This window comes from Camarhynchus parvulus, chromosome 1A, assembly GCF_901933205.1.
Source record: "Camarhynchus parvulus chromosome 1A, STF_HiC, whole genome shotgun sequence".
NCBI lineage: Eukaryota > Metazoa > Chordata > Aves > Passeriformes > Thraupidae > Camarhynchus > Camarhynchus parvulus.
This window is the reverse complement of record NC_044586.1, coordinates 63,807,716-63,823,942: the sequence shown is the minus strand read 5'-3', so window position 1 is coordinate 63,823,942 and position 16,227 is coordinate 63,807,716. Positions and strand designations below refer to the sequence as shown.

Here is a 16,227-nt window from a genome sequence, read left to right as displayed (position 1 = left end):
ACATATATCTTCATTTTTTATATAGTATCTATCCACAGTGGACAGAAAGAGTTTCTGGACTCAGATCACCTACTATAGATGCCTGAACATTTCCCAGTGATGACCTAAACCTGACAGCCCCAGGTAATAACATCACATCTGGCAGTTTTGTTCTGGAAACTTAAACACCACGCTAAGTACCAAGGAGTAAATTCTCCCTTGAAGTATTGTTCAGCATTTCTACATTCAGCTTTTAAGAACTTTGTCCATCCTCTGAATAATATCTAAAATACTGAGTGTGATGCTCAGGCTCTCAATGCAAGGGATGGGGGTGAATCAGGCTGTTAAAATGCCCAGAAGAGGTGTGTACTGGGTGAGGAGCAGTTTCAGGGCTCAGAAATGCATCAGAAGTTTTTCTTGCTGCTCAGAAATGCATCAAAAGTTTTTCTTCCCTAGAGACCAGGGTTTGGAGCCCAAGCAGGAGTCAGGATCACAACAGCCCATCAGAGGCAGACACCACAAACCCAACTGCTACACAGATTGTCTTTTCAAAGGCGGGGCGGCCAGAGGACAGGCCCACACCCTCCTTTATGTAATAACCCAAAAGATTGCATTCCTTTCAGCAGCAGGACAGCTGCAGAGGGAGGTGCCTCCTGGGCTGCTCCCCCAAGGGCTGAGAGACTGGGCATTTCTCCTGTCCAGCCCAGGAGGTTGCTCAACCTGACCCTTCCATGTCCCATTGACCACTTCAAACCTGTAAGAGATCATAAGTCAATTGAATCCTTCACATACAAAAATCAAAGCTGACATTTTCTTGCATATAGGGCCAAATCCTGTCAACACATTTTAGCTCACATGCTGAATCAGGCCCCTGAGGGGATAGAGGTGCTGCTCCACCTACTTTCTGGATTTGGGAACAAGGCACCTAATCTATGCAGGCTTGGGCACTTCTGTGCATGCAGAGAACTGTCCCTGCCAGTGCCCAGGGCCTCTGAGGACAAAGAAGGAGATGTGTGATGAATTTTGGGTCCTTCCATATTTAGTAGATTGTTATGGTGAGATTTTGACAGGAGAGTTTTTTAATCTGGCAGCAAAACTTCCATTCTCTGGGATTTAATAAGAAAAAAGGCATTTTAAAGGCACACTGCCATCTACTTCAGGGCAGAATTCTCTGCCAGTACTGGACTGGCCGCACTCTAGAACATGCTGTTCACAGGTAGACTCCATCATCTCTTTTCTCCAATAGTCTCATTGGAATAAAAGCCTAAGGCTGTGATGGAATTTTGTACCTGCAGTTCAGTGGCCTGTTGTAAGGTTGATGCCATCCCTTTATGAAAGGCAGTAGAATCCTGCTCCACAAGTGGTGTCACAACAGTGCTACATTACTCACAGCAAAGAAGAGTGGTAGAGGTTGACATTTAATTAGCCATGAATTTAATAACAATGACAAAAGCTGTTTTAGTAAGTACTCTATAGAAATGAAGCTTGTAAAGGCATTGAGTAATTCTATCCTATCACCATTTTAAAAGCTAAGACAGATGGTAGCAGAATGTACAGTGCCCACTTTCACACCTTTTTGAAGTGATAACTATGTGCTCATTTTGTAGACTCTGAACTATAACTGCTTTCAGTGCAGTGCTACAATATATCATCACAACAAAGGCAGATACTTAGTAGAGAACAAGGAGAGGGGGAAAAAAAAGGCACCGTTCTCAGTGTCTAACAGGTCATACCATTGGATGCCACAGTTCGAGCCTGATTTTGGAATGTTTTGGATCGGGTTCCATATTGCCCTGACAGATGGCTGGCTTGGGGTGACAGCTCATTCCATGCTCCGCTCTGGGACGGGTGAAGGCTCGCCTGGGACTCCGCAGGGGGGTTCAGGCGCTGGGCCCAGGCTAAGTCTAAATCTTGGGGCTCCTCCTTCAGTTTTTCTCCTTCTTTGCCAACTCGTTGATAGATCCTTCCAGTGCTGTCATTCAGTAATCTTCTCATCCCTGTAATTTGTTTTTTAATTTCCCGGCTTTCATCTCCTAATGAAAACAGAGCCACAGTTATCACTGGAAATTAGCAAAAACAGTAATGGGTAGCAATTAGTGGTTTTAGATGCCAATAAGAGTTGGAGCAAATAAATAAATAAATAAATAACAAGGAGAAAGAAAAGGGATGGTTGAATGGCTGTTGGGATGTACCAGGCTATGCCTCCACACAGCCATGGCTGACAGCTCTCATGCCTGGAAGACCTGCTGAACTTGGCGTTCTTGATGTTGTTTCTAAGGCTTTGATGAGTAAGATTATTTTTTTGCCAGAAGGAAATAATAATAGCCACAGCAATTTCAAATAAACTGTCCTTTTAAGAGACTGATCCTATTCAGGCATTGACATCAGTGGATATTTTCCCTGAGTAAAGCCCAAAGGATCAGACCCTTTATGTATGCTCAAGGACAGATCCTACAAAAAGAAAAAATAAAGCACAGAAAGCACCACACCAAACACATGCAGAACAGCACTGCGTCTATTGATTTTAATGAACAGAATTAGTTCCTTATTCCACAGAATTCAGTAATACTGGATTATACAGGAATAAATTAAACAGTAGCTAATATGTGTGTAACTGCAGATAGCTGAATTGCTGGATGTCTTAAACACGTAGATTCCAAAAAGAAAATGAAAATATATACCAGAAGAATTAGACTGTTCCAAATAAATTCAGGGCATTTAAATAATAAAAGTTGCATACTTAATACGCCTGGCACCATTTAAGTATTAATTTTACATATGAAACTGCTGATTGCACAATGAATAGATGTGTTTTGGGCAGATAGTAGCCTGTTTTGCTTGTTAAAGCACACATTGCATTTCATGAGTAATAAGGAAGTGTTCATTGCCCTTTCTGAAGAAAGAAGCTTCTGGTTTTCTTACTGGTAATAGAAAAATCAAATACCCTAAGCAAATGTCATAAGTAAGATCTAGAAACTGATGAATCAACCTTCCTTTATAGAATACTTAAGACAATAATTCCTGGTATCCTCTATTCAATTTATATTCCTGCTTCCCTAAATAAACCTATTTTTGGAAAAGCAACTGTACAAAAGAAACTTTAGAAGAAAAAAAAAACCTACTCTCCAAAAATCCAAGATACAAGGTGTGCCGTCTCTGGTTCAACAAGGTACTTGAAAGTGTGCTAAATTCCAGGCATGTGAACAATTTTATCAACTCAATAGCACCATTCAGCTGCCTAAACTTAGGTGCACGTTTAGGGAGCAGCTAAACCAGACAGCTAAAAGAGCAGCAAACCCCTCCCCAACACAGGCTGAGCTCAGTGTGGCTGGGACTGCTGCAAGCCTGGTGTGCTGAACATCCAAAAGAGAGAGGTTTTGTTCTAGGAGGAGAATGAGCAGAAGGGGAGAGGAGCTGAACAATGTGCTCCAACCTCTGCTGGATCCCAGCATCTCCTGCTTGACCTGGTGCACCGGTTCCCTGGGCTGCTGCCAGCTGGCTCCAGCCCACCCCGATCCAGCGAGGAGAGTGGGCGGCTTGCAAGAAAGCTTCGAGTCCAAACTTAGAAAAATATTTGCCAACTCCGTACAGCAACACTCCAGCACCATTTCCACTCCAGCTAACACAGTGAGAAAAACCCTCTGCAAGGAAGTTCTGCACTGTATTTATTTATTTTGTTGGTTTGCCTGCAGATTTCTGTGTGCAGGTGTGATTTCATTAACAGTAACAGCACCAATTCCTTTAAAATGACACTTTTTGGCCCCAACCCAAGCAGAGGTTGACTGTTTGCAGTTCCCAACCTTGAAAGGCTGCAGAGTAGCACTGGACTCCAATTGCTGAGATACTCACAGTCCTACACTGCACGCTGCATTTCTCCTGTACACAGCTGAACCTGCCCCTATCCCAGCTCCAAATGTTCCCACCACACCACAGCCTGGAGCAATCCCTTCCTGTCGTGCCATTTAACATTACCCTGGGAGCCTTAAGCTACCAATTTGGATTTGTACTCAATGGCAAAATGTGTGTGAGTATCAAAACAGCTTCCCACCCACCTCCTCCTGCTGGGTGCAGGGACTGTGCTACGTGTCTGGTCGGGTGACATGTTGTTAGAAAGATTAAATTTCCGTTCCCCAATTACATAAAATATTAATGTTAATTGAGCTTATTCAGCCTTGATTCTGTTCCCTTGTTCCTTTATATAGAAGTCTTCCTATACAGTGACATGAGCATACTGAACTCCAGACAGAAAAAGACACGACATTTATGTTACAAAAAACCCTAAACTTGCACCCTACATAAACTGATCTTTTTGATTAGGTAGATCCTTACAGGGAGATTCACCCTTTGTAAGCTTTTTGTTGGGGTTTGGGTTTTTGGGTTTTTTTTCTGTTTGTTTTTTGGTTTTTTGTTTTATTTTCAAAATGTCTTCCCTTTTGCAAGAAAGCATATTAAAATCCTACAGGCTATAAGCCTGACTTAGTCTTCAGTGCAAGTTTACATCTCTCCTCTCCCAGTCATGCCTTTTTCCAGCTTTTAGTTTGTAGCTGACCAGCAACAGCAGCATCCTCCCCACAGGAGTGGAGAGCAGATGATGTTACACCGTCTGAATCTGCAGATAGGTGCAACACCAGTAACAGATTTTAACTTCTTGCTCCCTGGTTATCTCATTTGTCTATTAGCTCTAGAGCCCAAGGACAGTGTTTTGTTATCAGTTATTCCACTGCTGATAATTTTCACAGATAACAACCATGTAATTTAAAAATGAAAAAAAAAAAATAGATGGGGCACAGAGAAAACACAACAACTCAAATTAGTATGTCCTGTGGAAGAGCCAGCCTTCTTTTAAATGCTAAATAGAATAATAAAGCACTGGAAAAAATAGTTTATTACATAGAAATCTGCATTATCTGTCTGTGCAAAGCTTTCTAAGATAGATGCTGAGGCCTGAGAAGAGTGGTGCCTACTTCAGCCTCTCTCTGTACACATACCAGGGCTCCTCACCATTTCCAAGGAGATGGGGATGCCTCCAAAGGCTGCCTACAGGATGTGCCATTTGGATACCCCATGTAAATCCCTGGGTTTTATCTGAAACCATTGAAGTTACTTGCAAAACACTAAGACACTTAACAAAATGCTACTCAAATAGAACCATGGCAAGTTAGAGCCCTGTTTAGGAACTTGTATATAGAGATGTCAATTGTCATAACAAAAACATATTAACAATTTTAAATAACTACTGTTACAGTTGTTTCCACAATGACCCCTTACAACCAACCTATTCTTTTTCCTACGTGATGTGACTGTAATCTTATAAAAACAACAACAACAAAAAAAAAACCCAAAACAAAGCCCTTTAATAAATGCTACACAACATAAACAGCAATTTCCTCAAAATTAATTTCAATCTATTTCCTTACTGAAAGTGTACAGGACATAAAAACTTCCTCCTTCAAAAGCTGCAAGAATGTTTAAAATTACAAAGGAACAAATGGAAACCAGAAAACTGTTCCAGGCTGCAGTAGCATCCACGTGCTCAGTGTGCAGCTGTCTGAAGCAACAGGCCTGTAAACAACTCCAGCTAACAACATATTAATGATAATTTATTTATTACACTCTTTGCTCCTATATGCCTGTCCATCTTGTCACTATTATGTTTATTAAACTTAATGTATCACACTGCCTACCAACACCTTATTATACTTTCCCTGAACAGTTTATCAAATATTATCATAGCACTGCAAACTATTATAAAATTGTATGTGACCATATTGATATGTTCAAGCATTAATTTTATCCCAGTATCACAAAAGTGGCAACCATGTCTGTATTAATGTGTATGTTTTAAAGTGTATAAATGGGTGAAGAGAATTAAAATTCTGTTTACAAATGTCTGTATCTGATATTTCCTTCCTTCAACTCACAAAACCAAATACCCATCATGCTCTCTTTGTCCAGTATTTTGCAATTCCTTCCTTTACTTTTAACATTTATGTTTCTCATATGTTTTGGGAAATATATTCACAAGCTGACTTGGAAAATACATTTTTTTCTATTAATTATAGTTTAATTTTATGGATTTTGGACAGATGAAACACCTATGGAATTTTTTCCTTTGTTGAACATACAAATAGGGATTTCTCCTGGATCAGGCTGCTTACTGAAGTTACTTTTCTCTCAGATTTCCACCTTTGTGTCCAACTAGGCTGAAATTGGTGGAGCTGTTGCAAGGGTAGGAATGGCAGCGACAGGCAGCCAGACAAACACATGTGAGCTGACAACAGGAGCCTGGTTTGTATGGAAACAAGGCTTCAGAGGTGAGAAAAAGTGGAAGTTGAAGCATATGGTGTGAAAGCTCAACAAAAAAAATAATAAGTAAGTGCAAAGGGTTATATAATTAAGCATATTAAACTGCAATTTATTAGATGCCATTTGAATGCTGCCCTCTCTGGAAGGGGGCCAGCAAAACTTGCCTGCTGTGTTTGAAGACTGTAAAGGGCTGATTCAGCTCAAGGAATCAGGAAGCATGTACACTCAGGGCACACGTCTCCACTGATCAACCAAGCTGAACTCACCAAAACACTTTTTGGAATGCTACACGGTGTTCAGGTATTTCCTTCAGAGACAGTTATCCTGGAAGGAAGCTCAGCATCCCTTCTCAGCAAGAACTATGCCCACATCAAATCATAATTTTCAAAAATCTAGGTATTTTTGGGTCATCTTGTACCACAAGTTGTTCTGAAACAGAAAGTTGCAGAGGTCAGCATGGGGAAAGTAGAGGATCCATGTGCATGAATCCTTATCAGAGCAAAGGTCTCCCCAGTCACGTGGATCTTACTGTGGCTTCTCTGTGCATAACTGGAATTGGGCATCCGTGAACTAAACTGAGGGGGTAAGCACACATTTCCCAAAAAAGTGAACCCAGATCTTTGCCAGCATACAAGATTTACACTTAGGCAACAACATCCTTGGCAAATTAAAAACCTAAACCCCAAGCCAGCAGGGAGAGCAGTGGTCATGAACGGTGTCAGAGGGTCACACAAGCAGCATGAGTTACAAGCTGGAGAATTTGACTCTGCTAAACTAACATGTGGGGACATTGAAGCTGTCTGAGTTGAGGCATCTTAGCAATGCTCTAAAACATCACCTCAAAGCACTTTGCTATGCTCATGTCATCACACAAAGTACTAGAATTAGACATGCAGGAAAACTGGATCACCCTCAAATCAGACCTCTTACAAAGCAAGCACAGAAACACATGGTTTGATAACCCTGCCTATCATGAGACAAACAAAGTTATTAAACCCCATAAACACTAATGTAAGCAAAGAAATTTGCAGAATCAAACCCAGGATCAGACTCTGAGAGCATTCAGGCTTTTGGGGTTATTTCCCTGGAAACTGGGTCATACCAGGTGGCCCAGCCACCAATTCCACCACAAACAAAGTAAATTTTTGGAAGAGCCTGGTGAAAGAGGTTCAAAACACCCAACAGGAGAAGCTACAGAAGCCAAATTTACACACTTCCATGCCACACTGTGCCAGCTAAATCACTTGGGAAAGGACAAGCGAGCAACTACTCAATAAAAGTATATATTAATGGGGCCATATAATTAAAAAAGTAATAATAGATACGCATCAACTTCCCCCAGCTCTTGGAAATATCCCAGGCCAAGACCACGTTTTAGCCCCAAAGGGAAATACTTTACCAAGTTAGATCATTAGAGAACACAGATCCATAAAATAAACTTCTATGCAGTCTTAATTACAGAAGCCAGTACTGCAAAAACCAGACTTGGGATATAATCCTATTAACAGTAACACAAGTCTGTGAAGTTACTAGTTAAGTCAACTTTTTCTCTGTGAATAAATTGCAAAGGATATAATTTCTGGGACAGAATAAATTCTTGAAATTAGTGAGTAACTTATGCATTGCTCCCCTGCTCCAAGAACACATTATTTATTTTTACCATGACACAGCGAAGTTATTAATCTGCTGCCTTCCATTTCAACAATGTGAAATGCTGTAAAATGCACAGACACCTGCATTACAGTACATTTCAGTTCCACTTTATATCAGTCATAAACATCTCTGTTTTGGACATCTCTTCAAAACAAATGTGCTCCAAGCACACTGTGCGTAGCATGCAATTTTATGAAACTATAAAAGTTCTTCACTGTTAATTACACAGACAAATGTCTCATCACACATTTGATTACCAGGATAATATAATTAGTTTTCTGCATTAACCTTTCAAACATAGAGCCTGAATTTCAAGTTGAAAGCATTGTAAAAACACTCAGTCTGGAAGTATACTGTATTTCCACTTTTTTGTGTTGGTAATAAAAATATTAAGACTGGAAAAAACCTATATGGTGTATGCAAAAGATTTTTTTTAATAGACAGTGTAAGTTTAATCATTACTGTCCACAAGACACAAGTGTACATAGTCCCTTCAAGGGCTTGTAACACCAAGTCTGGGCTAGCAGCCCTATGACTTTACTGGAAAAACGGAAGTCGGGTCTGTTTTAAATTTCACCCATGTTTGAGGTTCAAGCATTTCACTCTGGGCTGTCTCCTTCTCAGGCTGAGCAGTCTGTCCTGGTACCAGATAACTAAGCCATCTCCTTCAAAACAAAAGACATGCCAGTCCTCATCCACAAAATATAGCAGTGATATTCCACATTCCCTTGGAATCTTGTAAAGACTGTGGTTAGTATGTCCTTCATCTAGAAAGATGTGACTTCTTGTTCATCATCTTATCAGAACAAAGGACTGGGGGAGAGGACAAGCCACCCCATCCCCACTCCCAACACTGCACTACATGAGAAAACTTCCCAAGCTCTATTCAGATAGCAGTTGGACTCCACATCACTGCAGCCATCACAGGTCATATCCAGTACCATGTTCCTTTAATTGCATTGAAGCTTTCTCCAATTTTCAGCCTACATTTCCACAAAGCTGTATTGTGCCCATCTATGCTGGTGCAAAAACACCATCTAGGTTCATCAGGTCCTTCTTGACATCTCATCCTTATTTTATCTGTACATTAAACAAACTGGATTCTTCTGATTTACTCATTTACCCTAGCAGCTCCCCTCTTCTCAATAGCAATTTTGAGTTAACATGTTCAGTTGTGCAACAAAGGCATTTCCACATCCCATTCGTCATAAAGCTTCACTCATTTGTAGACTGCCACTAACATTTTACCTTCCCTAAAGGTAATAGTTTCAATGCTGTATCATAGCATCCATTCCATACTAAAGGCTGCATCACACTGAGGTTTCAGCTGCTGATCCCATGGATCACTTAAACTGGAGAACAAACCTGACTCTAAATCACCAAGTTGGAATAAACGTCCTTCAGAGATAAATTTTGGGATAAAGCAGTGAAATCAAGTGAAGCAGTGATTACACCCTGACTATACCTGATAAGGAAGATCCTTGATAGGATTCACATTCTTAAAGGTTAAATTCTGACTGACTCTTGAAATAGGTGAACTTGAGGCACTTAAATGCCAGAATACTTTCAGTCACAATGAAAAGCTGGACTTACTAAAAAAGAAAAACCCAAACAAATCTAAGGACAACACAACCAAGTCAAAACCAAGATCAGTGGGTCTGACTCACAGCACAAATGTCAAAGCACAGACTTCTGCACATTCTTAGAGCACCCTGGCTGATGCCTAATTCTTGCCAAGCTTTTCATGAATTGGAAGAAAAAGCATTTCAAGTAAACCTGTGGTGGAGCTCACTCCATCAGGTTTATCAGACTTCTCCAAAAGTGCTTCCAGAACATGAAATCCAAACACAAATCACAGCAGTGGCCTTTGCTTCTTCTTGGAAATGAGTATAGGGAAGAAATACTTGCTCAAATGGTGAAAATCTGAGAAGGGAATTTAAGGCAGCTCCAACCCCTGTTTTAACACATCCTCCTATTCTCTGCCATTTGTTGCTGACCTCTGGAAGAGGATGTGGCACTATGAATTTAGGAGACAAAGGCATTTTTCACGCAGAGTAACTTCAGGTGCCAATTCCCACATTTCAGCGCTACTTGCTGGCTCCAGGGGGCAACACACACAGGCTACAGAAACCTTAAATCACCCCACAAAAATGTTTTGGCTCCTGGTGCTGAAAAGGAGAGGCAGATATTCCCAAGTTTCTTGGTGCAAAGGCATCTGCTTTCTCCAAAGCCTGAACAGAGTGTTCACAAGCTTGCTTTATACAGCTCAAAAAACTGGCCCCTCCTTCTTTGAATTTAGCCTGCCAAATCTTTGCCAAGAGGGGCTTTATCCAGGTGAGGTCCTGGATGCAACTGGAAGGGGATAGAAGCAGGAAAGGAAGAAGCACTCTGCAACTGAGGAGTTATAGAGGATAAAAAGCACACAAGAAAGGTAAAGGATCACTGATAGACAATCACTGATATGCTGTAATACATATCATGCTGCAGACTCTATATTACTTCCGTATTTTCTTTACACATTTTTAACTGTTGATTTAATTTAATTTTGCCATGCCAGGATTAGCAGGCAAGCTCCAGAGGTGAAAGGACATTACATTAAGACAGCACATTAATCCTCTATCCCACCCAAGGCAGAAGCAAAACCAAACAAATAGCAGCTTCCTGGAAATTGAATTTCTGTTATCCAGATGTCAAAGATGTAATACCCCAATTACACAAACTATTGCCAGTGAAGCATGCCAGGGAATATGCAATGTAAATGGGGTGAGCACAGAGCTGCAAAACTGCAGAGTCAGCATCTGGCTCTCTGAGTGAGTGATAATTAGCACTGTGTGGAGACACTAATAAACATTTATGTCTGAAATTACAACTTTTAGCAGTGTTAATAAAGGATATATTGGCAATTCATAGAATAAAAGGGTCTTGAAAAGAACGTCATATTAAACAATGGCAGGCGCTTTCTGTGCTTGCACAGAGGTTTTTTCCTCCCTAATTGCAAATGGCCACGCAATGTTGCTCGAAAATTAATCAACACAAGCACATACCTAAAAAAACTGGTTGTGTTTCTTTGGTCTCCCCATTAACATCATTGCTGTAGTCAGAGATCTTATATATCTCATGATGGTAATCTGGAATGAAAAACGATAAAAAAAATTAGAATTCAAGTGATCTGGAAAAAATGAACACTGAACACATTGCTACAGTTTTACTACACAATTTATCAATATATCTGCAGTTTATTTCATGTACATCAAATTAACCACAGAAAATGTGCTCTGTATCAGCACCTCCTAAAAAACCTTTGCTCACACTGGAGAGACTCAGCTCAAATATTTCACAGATTTTAGGGAATAGCTATGCCTGCCCTAAATTACTGTGTTCATTTTCACAGCAAATTATCCCACCAGATGCCAATTATCTGGCTTCTTGCTTTACAGAAGGAAAGCAGATTTATAATGAAAACTTTACCTTCCCAGAAACCAAGGCAAACTTTCAAACTTCACCTCAGTAAGGAATCAGCAATGTACATCAGGGCTCTATTGCTCAGCTGGCTTGACTAATACTGATGTCACTGGCCTCCCAATTCTGAAGAAAGGAGGATCAGTGACACCTTTAAATATTCACCTATAGAAATTAATGACTGTAATGACCTGAAGAATTAGCACTGGCATCTCATATACAGAGATATTACAAGATATTTAAAAAAAAAAATCACCACTAAGTTTCTATTTTAAATAAAAGAATATTTTGCTGTGAAGGTCTCTGTTGTAACACCGGGCAGGTGCTCACTAAAACCAGAGCTTTGTTTACACAGAGAGAAATAGTAAGTCCAAGTAAAAGAAAAGTATCTCAAGGCAGCTCTCGTGGATGCTATTTCTGACTCTGATACTGGCACACACTCTGTCCTTCGGCAAATAGCTCAAGACTGAACAATATATTCAGTGTCTTGAAAGAGCCACCTCCCCACCTGACTCCTTCCATGCCCTCCCAGCTCCCAATGCTCTCAGCTACTCCCTCCTTAGACTGGTTTTATGTTTACTAGCCTCACAAAAAGTGAGGCAGAGATTAACTCATGGAAGAGACTTCGGGAGGATTCACTTAAAAAGGTGTAACAAAAGTGGAGGGCAGCATAAGCAGCTCCTTCCACAAGCAGCGCACCTGCACCTCTGACCAAACAGGCACAGGACTGGAAAAGTCTCCTGGAAGTCACTTTTTTGTTAGGTGTGTTTATTTGTACAGTACAACTGTCTCAAAGGCACAAGAGGAGGAACAACCCAGTATGTAAACTAAAATTGAGCCTAGCAATTCTACAGAATGAAAAGGGCCTTGAAAGAAAATGAGGGGGAAACAACCCAGAACACACCACAGAACTGGAGAGGTCAGGGATGAGGTGCTACACAAAGGATTCCTCTGCTTCCCGAGCACGCCCAGCCAATGAAATGGGTAAAGGTGAAGTCTGAGATATGACATCGAGGAAGTAAAAGCTTCTTTTATGAGACTAAACTGGCAGGGTTTATGCTGCCTTCCATGACCACTAGCTGTCCTGTGGAGCAGAGGGTGTGATGAAGTGGCTTGGTGGGCACCTGATGGCCACAGCCAGTCAGGGTCTACCTGCCACACTTTGCACCTTGATCCTCTTAAGGACATTCAAGATCTGTGGAAGCAAGTAAGTGGAAACTAGGACTTAAATGACTTACGGACTCATGGTCCTTTGATATACAGATTACACCCAATTTCTTCTCTAGCACTTCCCTGCACATCCAGCTGGTCACAATATTTTCTGGTCTGCAGCTGCTGCCTTAAAGTCACCACATTTCACCCCAGAGGTGGCTGTGCTTTAGCACAGCAATGGACTTTCTCTTGATTTGGTCACTATTGATCATTGTGATAAGGTGCTCAAAGTAATTTTTGGGACAGAATAAGCATTGTATGGGCACACATCAATAGCAGATGGTGCGCTACCAACCAATTCATACAGCATAGCCTTTTCTCTTTGGTTTCCTCTTTCTGCCTTGCATGTCCCAGTCCAGGCACTGGAAGACTGTATCAATTTCACAACAGTAAACACTAAACTGTGACATTACAGAGTAACTCCTGCAAGAGGCAAAGGCTAATTACAAGAGACAACTATTTATACATAATTATCTTTCTAATCAACAGTGATAGAAAAGAGTATGAGAGTGCAGACTCACATACAAAACCTGATTTTTATCTCCTCCACTCTCATAGTAAAAAGACATCATTTTCTCTCTAGCACATGCTTTTAGTATAGCTTTGTATTTGACTCTCTACATCCAAAAAGAGACCACAGATAAAATATTATTAATAATGTACCATCATAACTGGATTTACCTATTAACATAAGGTTAAATAGATTGTCTCATACACTGAGGCATATCTAAACCTGTAAGAAGTGGCAACTGAGATTAGCAAAACAGTAACCTATTTCTGGCAAATACTCTTTTTACAGGCCCATTAGGATGGAAAGAAAAAAAAAGCAAAATTTCAGTTTTGTTTTTCCACATTTTGCTTTCACCACCTCCATGCTCCAGCCCAGTCATGCACAAACTCTGCCTGCAAGTTGGGAGCATGTTCAGTATCAAAACCCCACAAAGCAAACCCGTTCTCTGTAAAATTACACCCTTGATAGGTTTGCTAATGGATACAGACGTCCAATGCATTTCAGACACGTCTGGCAAGTCCCTGCCCCTGTAGTTTTAACACGGACCATGTGTGATGCCCCAGACCCCCCTACCACAATACAGCAGTCATTATTTACTATTCCCACCAAGTGACTTTATTTCCATCTTTGAATTTCTTTGCTTCACACGTTATTTTGCAGAGCACTCCTCAGACAGCAAGTCTTGACGCTCATGTGTGTGTCCCCCTTTTCACCAGCGTGACATTACACCCAAGCAGGTACCTGCCCTGAACTTGGCATGCAGGACACACACAGCGCTTCATGGAGATATTCCCGTCCAATACTTGAGAACACAAAAGGAGAAACGATCTCGAATCAATGCCATCAGGGCAAAAACATCTCATCGGCTGGAGAAGGGATAAATCCCCAACCAAAATAAATCCCTAGGGCTGGGAAGTCCACCTGTGAAAATGCCTACCAGCGGCTCTATCTTTTTTCCCCTTTAATTAAAGAAAACAACAACAAGAAGACTGAAACACAGAGCTGTGCTTCTTGCCCGACATGAATTCAAATATTTCTCCCCTCACGATCCCTTTTAAAATATCCTCTTTTCCAAAAGCAAACACACCCCGAGCGAACAAGTTACACGCCAGCGGCTCTCCCCTGCCCACGTACAATTAATTACCTGCGTGGATTTTTAATAAAGCGATCTCGATTCAGCTTTTCTTTGAAATACAAGGATGTACACAGACGAGGAGAGGAAAAAAGCCACCCCAAATACAATAAATCCACAAGAGTTGAATACTAAGGAGCTCTGTCGCTGCTCAAGTGTCATTATTTTTTCCTCGCTTCCCGATTTTTTTTTCTCCCCCCCGCCCAAGCAGGATTCACCACTAAACACGATCCAACTTTATTTTGTGCAAGGTTCTTTGCTTGGAAAAAAATAACACGTCCACCTGAGGTGGTGGTGGGGAGGCTCGAGGTGGTGGTTTTGCAACAACACGTAACACACATGCAAAAAAATAATTAAAAAAAGAAAGAGGAAACGGGAAGAGGGCGAAAGAAATAAAATTAAGAAAAAAAAAAAGATGGGCGTGCAATGGTTTCGGGGAGTTCAGGGAGAGGATTGCGGAGTTCAATAACAGAGCCGGGAGGGAGCGGCGGCCCGGGGGCGCCAGCGTTTCATAACGCCCCGCTCCCCCCGGGGCAAAAGTCGGGGCTGCCCCCGGCCAGCGAACAAAGCCCGGTCGCCCCCGCCTTACCTTCGTTGACCAGTTTAAAGCTTTGGGATTTCCTGCTCCTCTTCCTCTGGGCGAACTCCATGGTGCGGGCAGGAAGGAGCGGGGCGGACACAGGACCGAGCTCCGTCCCTCCGATCAGCAATACACGCGGGGGTTGGGAGAGACGGCGGCTCCGGCGGCGAATAAAGGGATCCGGGACAAGTTGGCTCCGGTCTCCCCCCCGCTCCCGCCCCGAACTTTGAGGAAAAGCGGGGTGCGGCGGGGGGAGCCCCGCGGGGGCGATGCCGCCGCCTTCCCCCCCGCCGGCTGCGCGGCCGCGGCCCGGCGGCGAAGGGCGGCCCGCAATGGCTTCGCCGCCGGCGCCGGGACCCCGGTGCCACCTGCTGGGGGAAGGAAGGCGGCGGTTCCGCCGGCCGGGAGCCGCCGCCACCCCGGGGCCGGCCCGCCGCCACTCGGCCCCGCCGCGGGCTGAGGGCGAGGGGCTGAGGGGCAGCGCCATTTTGTGTCCCCCTCCCGCCGCGCGTCTCGCACACGGGCACCGGCGCTGCCCGCTCGGCACCGCGGTGCTGCCCGCGGCTCCCCTCAGGGGCTCAGCGGGGGGAAACTCGTCGTGTTTAGGCGGACCGGGCCAGGGCCGGCGGGGAGGGGGTTGAAGTTGGCGTGCGGAAGTGGGTAAACCTCAGGAACTGATGGCAACACCTGTTTGTTGCCGTGTTTTACAGGGATTATCGCAGCCATGTGTCCGCTGGTGTCATGGACCGAGGCCTGGAGAAGAGCGCCGAGCCGCCAGCTGGGCTGAGCTGTGCCAACCCTCGATCGCCTTAGCAAGAGGAAGGGAGTCCCTCGGTCAAAAACTGGATCGCCTTAGCAAGAGGAAGGGAGTCCCTCAGCCACAAACTGGATCGCCTTAGCAAGAGGAAGAGTCTCGGCTCTCCAGAGGAGCGAGATTTAGGGCGTCTGGCAGCCCTCCCGACGGTCACCGTGAGGTCACTGCAGCCATACGGCTGGCCCAAACACAGCTGAAATTAGTGCTTTGATTTATTCACCACTTGACGCGTTCAGCCACACTTTCAGTTTGCTCACTGTGCTAAATTCACTGAGGGTGTTTTTTTTTTTTTTACAGCCGAGAGTGCTTTTGCCTGTTGCCTGTAGAGAAAGGACCCAGGCGTTTACAGTTATGACTGCTGATAACTGCAAACACAGCTCCGATCATCATCTTGTGTTTTACATGTAGTCAGACTGTGTTGTGACAAGGAGAAGACTATGTGATACTTGCATACGCCTACTTGAACAGATGCAAATGCAGATCTTGCCTTGGTCTCCTCAGAGTACCCAGGAGAATCCCGTTAACTCCAGTAATATTGACCGACCCTATCACTTGGAATAATGACATAAAATGAGCAGGAG

General features: G+C 43.0%; 1 protein-coding gene across 1 annotated transcript in view; it reads right to left on the bottom strand.

The window, feature by feature from the left end:
• Positions 1-15,132, bottom strand: part of BEND7 (BEN domain containing 7) — a 46,698-nt gene extending 31,566 nt beyond the window's left edge. Inside the window, 3 exon segments of the mRNA XM_030960401.1 lie at positions 1,713-2,012; positions 10,983-11,066; positions 14,842-15,132. Coding sequence (XP_030816261.1) covers positions 1,713-2,012; positions 10,983-11,066; positions 14,842-14,902 — 445 coding nt within the window. The 5' untranslated portion in view covers positions 14,903-15,132.
• Between the last annotated feature and the right edge of the window lie 1,095 nt (positions 15,133-16,227).